An 18,479-nucleotide genomic window follows, 5' to 3' on the forward strand; every position below is an offset into this window, starting at 1 on the left:
CTGTTTCCGTTCAAGAACAAGGTGCCCAAAACTCTAAAATCAAATGTTGGCTATTCTTTCAAGTGTCGATGATGCTCCGCATCGTACTTGGGTCTTACCACCCGCCACCTACACACTCAAATTTCAGAGCATTCACTTAGCTAAGCTGTGTTTTTGACTGCAATGTTTATGTGAGGCAACATGTTTTTCAAAAACTGTATAAAGATGCTCTTGACGATTTTTATTTCTTTTGAATATTTTCGTCAAATCATGTGCTTCAATTTTTGCTTCGATTCTTCACACAAAGGTAAGACACGTTATGTAGAAAATACTATCTATAAATAGGGTTTGTCGTAAAATATTAAAAGTTTGCATTTAGCTAGAATCAATTGTTTTTTTTTTATCAAAACTATCTTTGAAATATTATTGTACATTTGTAGATCAGAGACTGGGGAGCAATATATACAAAAAAATTGATGTGAAAAATGAGATAGAATGCATCGTTTCCTGCGTTAAGGAACCATGTTGTCGATCTATAAACCACAGGAGAAGGTTAAGTCAGGGACGTTGGAGTCTTTGTGAAATGTTACATAGTGTTCTCAACAACAGCAATGAAAAAGATTTAAAACATAATCGATTTTATGATTACATTTTTCTCAATTCCCTTTCAAGGTAAAAATAAGTTTTAAGTTAATACAAGAATAATTGTTTTGATAAAACTGATTTTTCTAGTTATATCAAATACGTATTTTTATATTTAGTTGTAAAGTATTAAACGATGTTTGTTATTTAAACACAAATTCCCTTCTCTTCATTTCAATTGTTAATTTCGTTTGTTTAGGAGTACAACAAAACATGCGAACTCCAATCGTGTAAGTTTAGATGGTTTTTTTATAGCTACTCAATGGTTTTTTTCATATTTATATAAATATAAAAAATTTCAATTCATTCTTAGCTTTTAACAAAATTTATGATTTGCTCTTTCCCAACGCACATGCTGAGAACATGATTCTAATGGATAATATGATGCCTAATATGTCAGAGATAACGTTGATGTTTTGGATAAAAATGAACTCGAGTCAACGAATGGCCCTGTTTTCTTACGCTATAGAAGATAGTCCTGATGAATTTTTTGTTGGCTTTGAAAAAAATTGGCTTATTATCAGAATGCAGTCCAAGGATATTTTGTAAGGGAGAGTTGTAACAATTTACTTTTTTGAAAGAATGTTATATGCAGTGCGGTGTTTGAAATTAAACGAAGATATGATCTTCGCACTTTTGCTGGACAATTTAAGCAATTGTCTCATGAACCTGAAACATTCAGGTGACTCAACGGGATTCGAACCCATGACCTCTGCAGAGCACTGCACCGGCACCCCAGAGGTCATGGTTTCGAATCCCGTTGAGTCACCTGAATTTTTCAGGTTCATGAGACAATTGTTTAAATTGTCCAGCAAAAGTGCGAAGATCATATCTTCATTTAATTTACTTTTTTCTTAGTGGATCCAAAATCTGCTTGAGTTGCGTTAGTAAAACTAACTGGGAATAACATATTTCAGGACAACCAAACACAATTACACCGTTATTACGAAAGACCTTACTTATTTATTTGCATCATTTATCAATCAACATGCCAAAGCATGTTGAATTGCACAAAAAAAAAACATTCATTTTTATAATAATAGACATTAGTGCTTAAACAACCAGGACATTTTTGGTGGTATAATTATCAAATAGTTTACATATGAGAATTTCGATGTTCTTTGTTTTGGGAACTTTGTAATTAATGTTAAGTTTTGTTTCGTTTTTCTTATCTTTTATTGAATTCTTGGTTTGAATTCTGGTTTTGTTCAAGAAGAACAGATTGAAATATGTAAATTATAAAATAGTTTTTTCTCATCGCTTCAAAAAGTTCCATAACATCCTGTTTTTTATTAATGAAAATAATACTACTCCCCTAACTTACTTCTTTTCGTTACGTTACAGAAAACTCAACATAACACAAATCAACGACGGTATTTGGCATCACCTGGCCATCATAATTGGTCACATGAGTAAAAAAATTTATCTTGATGGATTTAAAATTTATAACAAAACTAAGTTAAATCATTCATTACCATTATTACGCGATGGTGGTGTTGTTGCTATTGGTCAAAAACTTGAATGTGTGAATGGTGTTTTTGATCCAAATATGTCATTTGTTGGTGAAATAAGTTATTTGAACTTGTGGAACAATGACGTTACACGTGATAAATCCTGTCCTAAGATGCTGATCATTGATGAATGTACACGTGGTCTAAATGAAAATACTTTTGTAATTAAGTGGAGTCATGTGTACCAATTTGCAAGTGGAAATGTTACAAAAGTGCCTTCATTACCTAAGTTTGGTAAGTTAAAGCTGTATTTTTACTCCAATCTTTTATAATTATGTTTATAAAAATAATTCAAAGTCAAAACATTTTTCGTGAATTTTACTGAAAATGGTAAATAGTAAATAAAAAAAAACGCAAGTTCATTTCCTATAAAGCTAAATATTTAAATCAATGTAAGTATTTTAACTGTATTTTCTTTATACTTTTAATTAAAACGCACCCAACCAAACTGAAAATAAGATCTCATCTCGCACTTTTTTATCAATTATTTCTAGCAAAAAAACAGAATATTTCTTCAAATTTGTTGTACGTGGCATTAACTCGCCTAACAAATATGTTCTTAAATCGTACCCAGTCAGCTATAGTTTTATTAAATGGCGAAATTTTCAACTTGGGCGGTTTTGCTTAAGTTGCTCCTACAGCCTTTTTAACTTGTAGTTAATTTCTTTTCAGTAAGGTATTTATTAAATTCATGCTGTTATAATAAATTTATATCTCAGTCTTCTTTAATAAGTTTTGCTTCTCGTTCTTTATTCCTTTCTACTCTAATAATTTTCTCTTGTGTCTACCTAGAAATGTAGATAATTGATTCATGTTACTTAACAATGGCAATTACTTCTATGTTTCCTCTTTCTTCCATTTTCAGATCGAGCACGGTGTTTTTAATTTTCTTTTCTCAATATTGACCCCATGTAATTCAGTTCATGTTGCTAGATCGCTTTAGTTTGTTTGTTTGCCGTCTCTATTTTCCTCATATCAATGTTTGCAATCAGCTCTGCTGTTTTCTCTTATTAGCACTTTAATTGTCCAATTTTTTTGTCAGCTAATTTTGACATGAATTTGTTGCTCACCAGTATTGATGATTGGTCGACTTTTTTATTCAAAGCGCTCTTTAGTATAATCAATAACGCTTCAATAGAAAAAAGAGTATAGGAAATTAAAGTTGGCTACATTTCATATTACGTGTTGTTTAAGGTCGTCCCAAATTTGAGTGATGCTTATCTAACGCTTCTTAACATTTATTTTTCAGGTTTTTCATCATGCAAAGAAGCATTAAAAGATAACAGGTATAGTATGCCTAACACATAACTTTTTAGGAATCTGTACTCATTATAAGGTTAAAAAAGTTATGTCTACCTTTTTACTTTTACCACGCTCATTAAGCTCATTTCCACGCTCACGCTTATTTTGTCGCGGTTGGTAAACATGAAACAAAAAAACAAAGTTAAGCTTTGTGTAACTAGCTTTAGAGGAATGACTCGACAAACATTGATTTTATTGTTTTTCATTGTTTCATTAGAGCAAATAATTATTTAGATAAAAAAAAACATAATGAATTACCGCAATAGTCTTTATCTGGAGCGGATCTAGAGTAAATCAAATAAGTCACGCGACTGATGTTTACAGTTCAAAATTAGTCATCGAATTTAATGCTTACAATTGTATTTTGTCATTGGACTAAGTCACTAAGGAGTTACGTGAGATATGCTCGTGCAAATCTAGTGTTTAGTCTTCCACGTTAGTCGTTAGTGCCGATCGATAAATTTTATAAATGGCGAGAGGTTCTGATATAGATGAAGTTTTACAGTATGTTCTCAAAGAAACTGACATATTGGACAATAACGAAAAGAACCAATCAACGAGAAACAGATGCCAAAAGTTCTTCAAAACTTAAATTATGTATTTTTGAGCATTGCAGAATCCATGAAGTAAATGAAGAAATCAATAATTTGTGGTGGTATATGTAAACACATGGAAACGGATGAATCAATGAAGAAACGACCGAAAACATTAAAACAAAGTGATGTTTAGGACGAAAGCGATGTTAATGATTGAGAAACATTGTTGCAAACAGCGGACACCCTGGCCAACACGGTCACAGAGGGTGAAAGAAGCGTCGAAACTGCTCGAAGCGAATAGAATGCTATGCTAACTGAAATCTCGAAAGATTTCCATCAAGATGAGGACATAGGTCCGAGAATAAATCAGCAACTTGCTGACATTATAAACAAAAGTTAGTCTGCTAAACTAACCGACACAAAAATAAAAGAAAGATGAGTAGGCATGCAGGTCTATCTGCGAGAGTGGGACTTCATGTGTGAATGGAGGCCAATTTGTGATGCACACGAACGTCCGCAAACGCTGCAGGGGTACGAGACAAGAGGGGAAGGGCATTGCTTCCTTCGGGCCCTTTTCTCCTTGATGGCTGCTGCTCTACCGGCTTCGAAGTTTCGAACGCCCTGGGAGCATAGATGCCTCCACTGCAGTCTGTCTCCCGCGAACTCCTCTCAGGTGTTTGGGTCTATGTTGCAGCTCTTGATGTTGGCTTTAAGGGTGTTTTTGTATCTCCTCAGCGGTCTTCCTTGGACATGGCTCCCGTCTTGTAGTTGACCATACAGCAGCATCTTTGGGATTCTGCTGTCATCCATCATTACGACATGGCCTGTCCATCGGAGTTGAGCTTTGATAATCAAGCTCTCAATGCTGGAGAGTCCACACCTTTCAAGGACTTCAAGATTGGACACTTTGTCCTGCCACTTGATGCGGAGGATTTTTCTCAAGCAGCGCTGGTGGAACTGTTCCAGCTGTTGTATGTGCCTGCGATAAGTGGTCCAGGTTTCACAGCAGTACAGCAGAACACTCAGGACCACAGCCCTGTAAACAGCAATTTTGGTGACGATCTTGATGCCGTGTTCCTGCCAGAGTCGTCTCTTTAGTTTTCCGAAAGCAGCACTGGCCTTTGCAATACGCCGCGTTACGTCTGCGTCCAGGGAACCATTGTTGCTGATGGTGCTGCCAAGGTAGCAGAACTTGTCAACAGTCTTGATGTTGGTGTAGTTAATGATGTTAGGAGGTGGTGGTGAGGTGTCACGAGTCTGGGATGGTGGAAGCTGAACCAGGGTCTCAGTCTTACCCATGCTGATGGTCAGCCCAAAGCGATCACATGCAGTTGCGAAGCGGTCTATTATGCACTGGATGTCTTCATGAGAGTGGGCGGCTAGTGCTCAGTCATCTGCAAAGAGAAATTCACGCAGGAGTGCCTCGTAGACTTTGGTCTTGGCCTGAAGTCTTCTGAGGTTGAAGAGCTTTCCATCAGTACGGAACTGAATGTACACCCCTTTGTCGAAGTCAAGGAAGGCGTCTAGCAGCATCGCTGCGAGCAGGATGGAGAAGAGAGTGGGGGAAAGAACACAACCTTGCTTCACACCGTTCTTCACAGGAAATGGGTCCGATGTCTCCCCACTTTCTTGGACTCTTGCCTGCATGCCATCGTGAAAGGAGGCTACCAGAGAGACTAGCTTCTTTGGACACCCAAATGTTCCCAGGATACTCCAAAGGCCTTCCCCATTAACGTTAGGTCTACGAAGATCATGTGGAGTTCCTTGTTTTGCTCGCGGCACTTTTCCTGAAACTGGCAAATAGCGAAAACCATGTCAGTAGTTCCCCTACCTGCCCGGAAACCACACTGAGAGTCAGGGACGATGGCCTCGGCAACATTTGTGATTAGCCTGTTAAGGACTACTCTGGCCAAAACCTTGCCTGGGATGCAGAGGAGGGATATGCCTCGATGGTTGTCACATGAGGTCTTATCGCCTTTCCTCTTATAGATGTGCACGACGGCAGCATCTTTGAAGTCTTGGGGGACCTTGGCAACTTTCCAAACCTCCTGGAACAGGGATGTCAGTTTGTCCAGGAGTGCCTGGCCTCTGTTCTTGTAGACGTCAGCTGGAATGCCATCAGCACCAGGAGCTTTTCCAGACCTTGTCTGCTTGAGGGCTTTCGCAACCTAGTCTCTGGTGGGTTGGTCGGCAATTTCCTCTTTGATTTCCTCTTTGGGAAGGGACTCAGTGGTTTCTTCGTTCATCTGTGACTCTCTATTCAGCAGTTTGTTGAAGTGTTCAGCCCAGCGTGAAAGTATGTCAGCTTTGTCTGTTAGCAGTGTCGTTCGGTCTGCAGACCTGATGGGGGTAGAGCCTGACGATTTTGGACTGTACACCGCGCTAAGCCTAACGTGGAGCTTTTTTGAGTCGTGAGCAACAGCTGCCACTTGGATTTCTTCGGCTTTCTTTTCCCACCAGGCGTTCTTCATTTCCCGCAACTTGTGTTGCACATGGTGCCTCACTTGCTGGTAGTCTTGCTTCTTCTTCTCGCAAGCTTTGTCCCCTATAAGGTCGCTGTGAGCCTTATGGAGCCTGTCATTAAGCCTGTTGATCTCAGCGTCATTCTCGTCAAACCAGGTTCGATGTTTTCGCTCAACGTATCCAAGACACTCGCTGCAGTGTTGTAGACGGCTTCTTTGAAAGTGATCCAGTCTTCCTCTATATCCTCGCCCGTGATGTTAATGTTTCCCAGAGCTACCTCTAGCTTCTCTTGCAGCTCTTCTTTGTTGGGTGGAATGCGAGCTACATTCAACTTCCTCAGTGGCTTCTCTCTTGTTGATTTGTTCTTTCTGGTGAGCTGGATGTTCATCTTGCTCCGTAGCAGGCGGTGATCAGACCTACAGGCGGCACCACGCATGCAGCGTGTGATGTGCACGTCTCGGCGGTCCCTCTGGCGGATGATTACGTAGTCCAGCATGTGCCACTGTTTGTAGTGAGGGTGCATACATGTGTTCTTCAGCTTGTCAGCTTGTTGAAAGAGAGTGTTATTGATGGTTAACTCGTGCTGTGCGCACAGAGATAGTAGTATCAGGCCATTGGAGTTGCAATTGCCAGTTCCATGGCGACCCAGGATGTTTGGCCAGATGGTGTAGTCTACTCCAACTCGTGCGTTAAAGTCTCCAAGGATGATGTGTTTGTCTCTGCGGTCAACACAGGAGAGTAGCTGGTTGAGCTCTTCGTAGAAGGCTTCCTTCACTTCATCTGGGTTTGTCATTGTAGGGACGTAGGCGCTGAGAATTATTCAGTGGTAGTCTTTCTGGAGTTTCAGCCGCAGGGTAATGAGGCGATCGCTGATGCTATGTGGCAAGCTGATTAGTCGCCTTGCGAGCTGAGTGCGTATGGCAAATCTCACGCCTGAGTGTCTTGGTTCGTTTTCCGTTTTCCCAATGCAGTAGAAGATATAGCCACCACCGACCTCTTCCAGTTGAGTTTCATCTGCAAGTCTGGTCTCACTCAATGCGGCTATGTCCACCTGGTAGTGTCCAAGCAACCTTGCTAATAGAGCAGTGCGTCGCTCTGGTCTGTCTCCCCTGTCCAACAGCGTTCTCACGTTCCATGCCCCAATGGTTAAGCGCTTTCTTGTTTGTTATCCTTAGTTGTACGACCGCTTAGTTGGATGCCCAGGCAGGTGCGGTTCCTGCCAGGTGCAAGTAGGGCAGGCTTTGTTTAGGGATCCTTTTATCTCCCTTTCCCATGTGGGGAGAGCAGTGCTAACCCTAAAGAGGGCTGCTCTGTCACTGCGAGAGGATACAGCACCGTATCTGCCCTAGGTTTACGGCGGACGACCATCAATTCGCAGCCGCCTGCGTGCAGAATTATGGCTAAGAACTTCCAGCAGCATCCTCTGCCTATTCCCGTCACCATTTCTCCATTGCCACAGGACTTGAGATTGCTGGCGCAAAAAAGGGATGTTGCATCACTTGATTGCGGCAAACCTGCTTGCCTGGCCAGCACAGGTGAATGTTTTGGGTGAAGATGGGATATGCATGCCTGTCTCCACCCTCTCGCCTACTCACGCTCAATACTCCACAGGTGCAGAAGCTGTCACGTGTAGAGCGGCCCCAGCAGGTGCAGCTTTCTTCTTCGGAGTATCCGTCTCCTAGCCTTTCCCGTGACCGAGTACACCGCAAGGCAGCAGCGGTTTGGAGTCAGGGTTTTCCTTCCCCTAGGTGGGCTAGCGTCCTGGGTTAACGAGCCACCACCTTCCCGAAGCATCTGGTTTTAAGGCGCCAGAGACCCGCCTTCGCCCTTCTCCTGTTGGTGAAAGCAGTTCCGCCGGGCTTAGAAGTAAAGCCACACGAGCAGGCCAGGAGTTTGACTTGGTTGACAGAGGCTGTTTGAGGCGCACGCCGTAAAGAGCATTTTGTAAACACCGGGAGCTTATCCCCGGAGCCACTCCTGACTGTGTCAACTTTGAAACCTTTATTGATTATATTAGTTACCAAAAGCCGCATAAATCCGTAACATCTGACACTCTATCAAGGTGGCTTGAAAAAAATCTTGAAAATGGCTGGTATTGTTGACTTCACGGGACACAGCATCAGAGCTGCCTTATCGTCTGCAGCAAAATGAAGTAAGGCCAATATTACTAGAATCTTGCAAGCGGCTGTCTGGATAAATGCATCCCATTTTAACAGATTTTATAATAATTCCCTACACAGTAAAGACAATTTTGTGCAAGCATTGTTACATTCCATTGCACAGGACCAAATGTAGCAAAATAGCGTGTTATTGTTATTCATCGAGAGCGGTTTTATCCATAATGATTCATCTTTTATGAGTTTTAACTATTACGTACCCTCATGATCCCATTATTTTGAATATGTAACGTGACTCCTTAGTGACTTACCGAATGACAAAATTGAAATTTAAAAATTAAACGAGGCTTACCTGAAAGTTCAATTTTGATTGTAAATCTTTGAGCTATTGAAAAAGGAAACTATAAGGATTCTTCCACCCCCATTAATGCCTGAGAGAATAATTAGGTTTGTTTTCTCAACCTATGGGTTTTTTTCTTATGTTGACATCACCCGCGGCGTTAAAGACTGAACACATGATCTGCGTGCGCATATCTCACGTGACTCCTTAGTTTCCATCTCCAATAACTCATAGAATTACAATGAACTATTAAATGAAAGAATTACATGTAAGTTTCACTTTTAATTTTCAAATTTTTTGTAATCATTAAATTCTCGATTCATACTAGTTCGAATTTCATTGTTAAAATTCTGTTTTATATCTAAAAACGTATATAAATTTCACATTGGCAAACAGATCAGTTGATTTTAACATATCTGGAATTATATTAACTGACTGGTTGATAGGCGAGTTGGCTTGACTGGTTTGACCAATAATGAGGTTCAAGAAAGCTAAGGAAGCGTTTTCGATTGTCAATTGCCTGATGATTGGGCGATCTGGAATAATCTCGGCGGATAAAAAGGGTAGCCCAACCAATAAGGGACTGCAATTGCTGTTGTGTAATTAGTTCATTTAAATTTTGTTCTTATTGTGACTGGCTTTACCAACTTCAACTGATAGCCAATTGTGATAAAAGCGGATTTCTACTAAACGAATTTTGTTACAATCGTCAAAAAATATGAGCCGTCCCTTGTTTTACATCATTTGCAGCTTTACACATTATATAGAGGTGTGATTGAAGTCTCTAGGGGGGTCTATTCTTGAGAACTTAGCAAAAAAACTTAAATGTTTTGGATTAACATTATTGTAAATTATATTTTATATTGCTAATGGGTCTAAACTCTTAGCATAACATCCAAGTATTGTAAACTTTAAAGTTTTTTTTAAAAAAAAACTTAGCAAAATCTTCTTTTACGCATAAACGATGACTACAATAAAATTTGTATTGCTTTAAAACGATGAAAATGGCATTTCTGAGGCTTTGGAATTCAAAATTTTACACCTTAGATAATCCATGATAGATGTATAAAAGTCATAGATCTGTCAAGAATTGTGCCTCCAAATTCTTATTCCTCGTTAATTCACAATCGATCAAAGTAAACACGTTACAATATGGTTTACAAAGGTATATTAACTAGAAATCTCTCTGAATAAAATGTTAGTTCGTTACTGTATTATTGTACAATGGATTTCGTCTTGGTCACATACGTCTCACATCTAACTTGCTTCTCTCATTTTCTCTCCACTATAACTCCCAACTCTTGACGTCATTACTGATATTTTGTGCATGCTACTAACTTTTATGATAAATGATGTCCTTTTCAGTTTCCGACAGATCCGCTCCACCTGTTCTTAATTAGTTCTCATTTTACGTTAATTTTTAAAAAAATAAACATTTTCTTAATGCAGTTGCATTTTTTGAAATATTTCTTTTATGAAAACACATTATCTAAAACGTACAGTTCATGATATTTTAGTAATATAATACATCCTTAAATGTTTTTCATATTTTATTAAATAGATAATACATAACTCTCCATCATTATATTCAATCGGGATTTTTTATTCTTAAACAAAAATGCGTGAAAAAACTTGATGTTTGCCAACGTTTCTTGTTATAAATATTATATTAATAAATTCTAGCGACAAAATCCAGATTCCAAAATTGTGTTGTTAATTTATTTTAAACAAATGTAAAAGTTCAAAAGATGGTGCGTACTTGATAAAGACAAACACTTCACTTGGCTACAGCAAAGTTTTCTGTAAAAGAATCATATCTGGTTGTTCAGGAGAAGGTTGGACGCTGGTGATGAAAATTGATGGGAATAAGGTACAACTAAAATTGTTTAAATTTTTTCTTAAAAATGTGTAGTAATATAACATCATAAATCTTTGTGTTTAATGATAAATGAAGGCATTAACAGATTGATAAAAATCTATGTTCGTTGCATTAACAAGCTTCATTTTTTAAAAAATTAGGTTCTTATCTTTAAATTTAATATTTTTACTAAAGCTTGATTTCTATGAAAACGTAGAAATCATTAATATTGGATAACATTTGTCGTTACCACTTATGCACTGGTTTTAATGGAAACTTGATTCGAGGCAAAAATACAACTACTGCACTACAATAAATATAGACGAAGTGTTTTTAATAATAGACATGTTTTGGCATCTCATGTTGCTATCTTCAGTATAATTGAATTATTACATAAATAATACAAAGTTTATATAAAAGTAATATGAAACAGTAACATTAATATACAGATGTGCATACAATATAACAATAATAAGGAAATAAGATAAATTTATAGAGGCTGGACTAGGGTATTTATCATATCGGCAAGCACGTAAAGATGAATGTGGTTATATATGATTAACTAGTATAACTGCTAACGCTTTAGGTTTATTTTTTTGAATTTTTGTACATTTAGTTCATTTTACATTCTCGACATAAACTTAAAATTACAATGAGTAAAGAGTTTACTGTGGAAGGAGAGACAGTAAGTGTCGCCATCGCCACAATGTGATTTCCGCCTGTGTTAACATTGAAACAGTTACAGAAGGTCGATTTGTCTTTGTATGGTAGAAGTTATAATACCTCAGATCAGTTCATGTCTAATGCAATTAACCTATTTTTTGGAGACAGGAAATACTATTTAACTTAAAATAAATGTTAGAAATGTTTAACTTTGAACAGAATATTTAAATCATTCTTTAATTTTACAAATTTTGTTTAGAAAACATTCGATTTTGACTCATCGTTTTGGACAAATAAAAGTAGTTACAATATTAAAGGTGGTAAAACAGGAATGGATGATTTGGAAACAAAACTTCCTACCTACTGGAGCACCAAAATTAACAAGATATGTGTTGGAATGAAACTCAACGGTACAAACTTCATCAGCTTCAAGATGAAAGCTAAATCGTTGTATGATGTCATCGCTGGTGGAGAATACCGCAAAACAAGTGTGAACCGAAGCCAATGGATGTCATTAATCAAAGACAGCGTTCTTCAACGATACTGCAATAAAGAAGGTTTTAACGCCATTGCAACAGGAGAGTTTCACGCTCGTGTAAGGCTTGGTATCATAGGAAATGAGGAAATTGGTTGTCGTTTATCCGATTCTTTCATTGGTTTTGGTGGTCCATACAACGGTAAATACTGCTCGCGAAAACCTCATATCAACAGCTGCGGGAACTCAGCTCGTTGCACAAGAAAGCTGAAAAAGCCGATAGAGCTTAAATCAATGGGATACATTTTTGTTTCTTAATTACAAAAGTGGTAATAGGAAGCACACTTGTTCTTGTTTCAGGCTATACATATTTGTAATTCGAATTATGCAGAACAAGCTGTAGATGTACTTACTTTTTAAAGTAAGTTTTTCAAACTATATTTAACCATGTTTGTTTGAGTAATATTTAGCAGACTCCTTCAAAATGTATTAGAAAATCACTTTTTCAAAGCTTTCATTTGATTATTCTATAATGAGCATGAAATATACGTATTAAACACAACAAAATTCACACTGCTTGATGAAAATCCCACGCTATCCCGAGAAGCTAAACTACAACGATTCCTCAGAAAATTAAAAAGGAAGGGCTCAATTGACAAAACCATTATACAAAACCATTTTCTTAAAAGGCTCTCAACCACTCCGTTTTTATGGCTTACCCAAGTACACAAGAAACGTGAAGCAAGACAACCGCCTCCATTACGTTAATGATCCTTTGAAGTGACCTTCTCGGATGTTTTAATAGCAAAAGCAAGGTCAAGTTTTCACTTTAAGGTTAGTTTTGCTTCAGCTATTAATCGCTATTGAATGTGATGGTAATTTTCCCATAAGCAAATCAATCTTACAACATTTCGTCCAAATTTCAACCAAATTCGCGATCCTCTGATTAGACGCTTTAATTCTGCCATCAACATTGAAAAGATCTCACTTTGGTTTTGGCATCGAGTGTTTAATTTTAAACGCTGTACTATTGTCTGTGAATGGTTCAGATAGTTTCGGTTGGTAGTTTCATCCTGTACCAGTAGCGCCAGCTCATCGTAACTCTTGAGGACAACGATAGCTACCAAACTTTGAATCAACTTAAACGTTTTCGTCCCTACGCTAACCAAAAAAATCGATTGGTGTTTGGTTTCGTCTTCCATATCTTTGCCCTGAAAAAGTGATTCTTAAGCTCGACAAAATGTCGCTATTCTTTATTATTGCCATTATTTTCTTCGATTTTCCCAAAAAGTCGTCATATTAAATGTAATCCGCTTTAATTTTGTCGGCCAGTGTGGTCGCCTAACTGGGTTTGAAATTCCTTTAGTCGTAGTAAAACGTTTTCTTCGTCTTGAAGATTGCGGCAAGAAGATTACATGTTTGTAAATGTAGATCGTCTTGGTTGGTATAGTCCTGAGAAGGACTGTTTTTGTTGTTGTTGACTGACGTTTCGACAACCTTAGACGTAGTCATATTCAGATTCTTTTGACTTTGAAGATGACTACCGCTAAAGTTGTCGAAACGTCAGTCAACAACAACAAAAACAGTCCTTCTCAGGACCATACCAACCTGGACGATCTACATTTAGAAACATGTAACGATACTCCCGTGTTTAAACCATTTACTTTAGGAAGATTAAAGTAAAGAATCATGTTTTAAAAGCGAGAAAATAACTGACAACTACTTGCCAACAGATAAAAAAGTTGATATCGGTTAAAAAGTAATTACATTGATGACAATTCAAATATACTCTTAATATATACTGTCGACATATATAACGTCAATTTAAAATTTTTGTCACAAATTTACAAGTTGGCTACGCCATTGTATTTCCCATATCATTATTAACTCAGTTACAGGTGACTTAAAGTACTTTATTTATTGCGGGTGATCTATTTGGTTTTTAAAAGAATTTCATTTCCCAAAGAAATCAGCCAGGTACACTTTAATGTATTAATACACACCCCATTTCTAAAGTGATGTCTAGTAATGATCTTGGATTTCTTGAGATCTGTCTTTCTCAATGCCCATCATTGTCTTTATCAATTTGTCTTTCATCATTTTAAGTTTATCTCTTATCTTTTTACTAAAGTCTTTGTCATTCTTTATTTTTACTTTAACTTTCTCTTTCATCCTTTTAAGTTCCTGTTTCACCATTGTAAGTTCCATTTCCAATACGTCATTGTTTTCATTCTTTTTCTAAAACTGTTGAAATGAGGTCAGACCCATAAATATATTTCCTAATCATGTAACCAAAGTTTTGTGTTGACGTTTCAGCCAATCTGCAGCTGGTTTTAAAAAGCTGTTGCTATTCAAACAAGACCATTTTTAAAGCTGTGCATCTTTGTTTCTAAATCAATTATCATTTTTGCCTAGAGAAGAGACATTGCTCTACATAAGATCATTACTTAAGCTAACACTGATACACGTTATCTTTTAGTTTATACAAAAGGGAAGTAAATTTAGGCTGTTTTTGTTCTCTTTTAATAACTCCTCAAAAAATACATTGATTTAAGTTATCTTATATTCACAGAAAAAAAAGTTACTAAAGGTTGAGATTTATATCGAAGTTTTATCCTTTTTTCACAAATACGTTGTACCGACGTATTTGGTGTTGATATTGAGGCTATTAATATAGTGTTTCTCTTAATGTCAAGCCTCCAAAATAAAATCTTTTCATTCAACTACCATCGTTAGACTTGACATCCTATTATTTTAGTAGTGAAAAACAGTGACCTCTGACTTGGTAAAATAAACCTATAGTTAAAAAGCTTGCACGATTTATTAAGCTTTCATTTAAATTATTTTTATGCGTATTAGCTTTTTTAAGTAGCGTTAATATCCTTTTTGCATTCTAATTTTCTCTTAAAACTACCTACACTAACTTTCGCTATCTATGTTGATATCAAAGGGAAATGTAAAACTGTTTTTCTTCCCTGTTGTTTATTCACCTCAGAAGACTGCTCTTGTTCTCTTTTCTTCAATCATTATAAGGCAGTGTGCATATAGACTGTTCTATATTTTCAATCAAAGTGATATTTCTGAAATTAAAGTTAAAGAAGATTCTCCTATGTAGGCTTCTCATTTATAAGAACTATTTGCTTTCTCAAAAAATTCCAATTACTCACAGTATAAAAGGGTTTGATTTGCTTATTTTATGCTTGAACTCGTTTCTCATAATGATGATTGAATTCATAATGATGATTGACTCGAATTCATAATGATGATTTGAATTCATTCACTCGAATTCATAATGACGATTGACAGAAACAGAAGAAACAAAACAAAATAAAACTATTCGCAGCGTTTTCAATGTATTAAACTCAGAGATAACATTTTCCACAAAACTTTCTCCAAAATCAAAGTCCCCATCCTCATGAAAATGGCAGTTAAAATTTCGTGCCCAAAGATTTTGAATCTTTCTCTATCAATCATGATTACCGTAAATGCTTTTGCAAACGCCGCCAAGAAGAATAACAGTAGGAACATTACCTGTAGAGTAGAGCAAATTTACTTAAATTTTTTTCTTAACAGATGTGAACAGAAACAAAAAACTTTTTATATCAACATGTATAAAGATAGTATGGTTTTACAGACCACAAAATTTTAATCGTCATAACATTTATTTAAAAAGCTTACACAACTCAATCCAACACTTCCCGCAGTGTTACCAAAAATTATTTTGATATTTAAGTGATATGTAAACCATGCATAATGTGAATTCCATTCTTCTTATTGTATAAATCAGCACACTAAAGTATGGAAATTGGGTGAAATGTGTAACCAGATAAAGCAGTGCAGAAAACAATGCTATGGAACAGGCTTTTCACTGAGAAATCGTCGAGGAAAGAGGACTGTGTATATGTAGAGAACACATTCCAAAAGTTCATGTCGTCGATAAAGAAGTGCAATTTGTAAAGAACTAACTATAGAAAAACAAAATTAAATTGTAATAAATCAGAGATCACTAATACGTATGTCAACTGACATTTTTGAAAAAAACTATTAAAACCAAACTAAAAACTATTTTTGTCCAAAAACAGAACTAATGACTTACGTGGGAAAGGCAAAAAAATCAATTTGGCTTAGCTAATATTCACTCAAAAAAAGACTTTACGTATCTTTTTAATTACTGAAGATAATTTATAGAAAGAACAAAGAAGAAAATAATTAATGTTTTTTAATCCCACTTGACAAAATTCTTTAATGCAACCATAGCCAGAAAAAAATAAACGAACTGCCATTGCCATTGTCAAGGAGGCATTATCTAGTGCTAGAAATAAAAAACACATCGTAAGAAACTTTATTGTTGATTAGATGTATATGCGCTGGATTACCGTTGTCTTGGGATGTTTTCTCATAATCAGGAATGCCATTTGTTTTGCTAAAAATACCTTGTGTCGTGTTAAGAGTGCTTTATGTTGAACTATCATCTTTGTTTAAAAGCGTTGTCTTATAGCTGGGAATGCTAAATGCATAGAAGTTAAAAAAATTGGAAAAACACAAGATACCTAAACAATTCAAGTGTGTAATACCTCCATGTGTTATTTCATCACTTTTCTTTAAGATATTTCAAGCAGACAGGATGAGAAAGACATTTGTAGCTTTTATTATCCATCATCGCTTTGACAGCCATGTGTGCTAGGCTTACGTTTAGTAGACTTCATATTGCACTCTGCATGTATAATAAAAGTTATAAAACATATTTATATGAAGATGTTATTCTTTTTAATGAATGGCACAGTTAAGAATGATGTGAAGAAGAGAATAAAAACAGAGTGTACATACTTTTGGCACTACCTTGTAAACATATGACTTCATATTCAACTTTATAGTCATCACATTCTGGGTCACCTGTGGAAATCATGCTGTTACAAAGAGCTTGGTAAGCCACATCTGACATGTTTTCTGAAACCAACTTTGTAATCTGTACTTCAGGATCGTGAAACGATTTTTGCAAAATCTGAAAACAAAAATCAAAGTTCTTAAATTGTAGTTTACTAAAATTTATTAAAAGAAATGCGTTATAAGCAAGAGCTATTCTTGTTCAACGAATATACTGATAAAGTAACACTTTTTTTGCAATGTGAACTTAGGTATGCAATATCTTTTGCTTTGAAGAAAACACATGGTAAGTAAGATTACTCAAACCTCACGCCATCTATTATAACACAATAGCATCATAGCACTCTCTTGTTCATCACATTAAATAGCCAAATTAAAGCAGTTAATGAATTCATAATTATTTGTAATGGCTGCCTTGTTGTCCTGTAAGCATTCCAAAACATCTTTCTTGTCATGTGAGGCAGCTTCCGGCAGTGCTGTCCGTTTATCTTTAGTCTCCCAGTTTATCATGGAATAATCATTTTCTAGCAATAATTTAACGACTTCGACATTTCAATCCTGTGCTGCGAAATGAAGAGTAGTAGATTCTTCATGGTTCTTAAAATTAAACATATAATTTGGTTGACATTTACTTTATTACATGGAAAAACATTTAAAAAAAGTGATGTATTTTTAGGAGCAATCTCTTGTTGTTAACACTATTCTCTTGTTGTTATTGTTTAAAACATTCACTAAATGGTTTTCATTGCTTGAAATGCCTTTTCCAAACACTTGGGAATGTTGCTCGAGTTTAGAAAAGCGGTACAAAAGCACTCGGCTTCGGCTCATGTTTTGAGCACTTCACTTAACTCTCGCTTAGCTTCCGTGTGTTTGGATAAGGCAGTCCAAAAATAAAAACCGTTTAGTAAAGGTTAATTCTTCTTTAGAATTATGCTTTTCTTTTAAAATATTTTGGCTTGAGTATACTTTTTCAAATTTAATTCAAGCACGCAAGAAAAATTGTTCATAAAATTTGTTGTCTTTAAGTTGCTCAAATAAGATGAACCTAAATGCCTTTCAAGCTTTATTTATGAATTAAAAAGTGACATACGCATTAGGTTAGCTACTTAAGAGAAACAGATGTGCAAGATTCCGACATAGTTTTATTATAATTTTGTTGACTCATTAGCTTTTAGCGTCATTTTAGTAATGCGAGTTATTTCACTTTAATATTTAATATAATTCCACGCCTTGTATATGTAAACAGCGTGCTGTTATGACAATTTAAATTTACTAGTTAATGATGTCCCCTGGATGAGAAATGTTTCTTATTTTGCAACTTTAAATGCAAACGCGAAAATTGTTTCCTCCCTTTGATTCATTTGTTAAAATCCACCTATCAGCAAAAACTTTTTTCTCAAATATTAGAACAAGGTGTAATAAGGTTTGTAACAAGGTCCATGGTTTTAACTTGTTCAAACCATATTTTTGTTATGTCGGTTGTAAGTTGCCTCTAAATGGACCCTGTCCATCTTTGCAAAAATCCGATTCCAGCAGAATTATCATATCATCGAAGATATTTGGTATATATATCTTCTATTGACAAGTAACGTCAGAAAAGTAAGTCAAGACTTTTCGAACGGTAGGCAACTTCCATTATAAGAAGCAATTTTGCATGCATTTTGAAATTTTCAAACATTTCAATGCTGCATTTACTGAGATTTAGCCTT

General features: G+C 36.2%; 1 protein-coding gene across 1 annotated transcript; it reads left to right on the forward strand.

Annotated features, from left to right (window-relative positions):
* Positions 1-827: 827 nt before the first annotated feature.
* LOC124457838 lies at positions 828-12,457 on the forward strand. The gene is made up of 6 exons (XM_047008021.1): positions 828-851; positions 935-1,166; positions 1,966-2,366; positions 3,382-3,418; positions 10,631-10,760; positions 11,671-12,457. Exons 2-6 carry the CDS (start codon positions 985-987, stop codon positions 12,202-12,204), a joined length of 1,284 nt encoding a protein of 427 aa, XP_046863977.1. The 5' UTR covers positions 828-851; positions 935-984; the 3' UTR covers positions 12,205-12,457.
* The last annotated feature ends 6,022 nt before the right edge of the window (positions 12,458-18,479 follow it).

The sequence above is a fragment of the Xenia sp. Carnegie-2017 genome, unplaced genomic scaffold (genome assembly GCF_021976095.1).
Source record: "Xenia sp. Carnegie-2017 unplaced genomic scaffold, XeniaSp_v1 HiC_scaffold_6, whole genome shotgun sequence".
In the NCBI taxonomy this organism is placed as follows: domain Eukaryota; kingdom Metazoa; phylum Cnidaria; class Anthozoa; order Malacalcyonacea; family Xeniidae; genus Xenia; species Xenia sp. Carnegie-2017.

Excerpts from the sequence above, each read along its gene's own strand:
- LOC124457838 (XM_047008021.1), top strand. The coding sequence starts at position 985 with ATGATTCTAATGGATAATATGATGCCTAATATGTCAGAGATAACGTTG. Across the intron at positions 1,167-1,965 it reads ATGCAGTCCAAGGATATTTT|AAAACTCAACATAACACAAA; the intron begins GTAAGGGAGAGT and ends GTTACGTTACAG. Across the intron at positions 2,367-3,381 it reads GCCTTCATTACCTAAGTTTG|GTTTTTCATCATGCAAAGAA; the intron begins GTAAGTTAAAGC and ends TTTATTTTTCAG.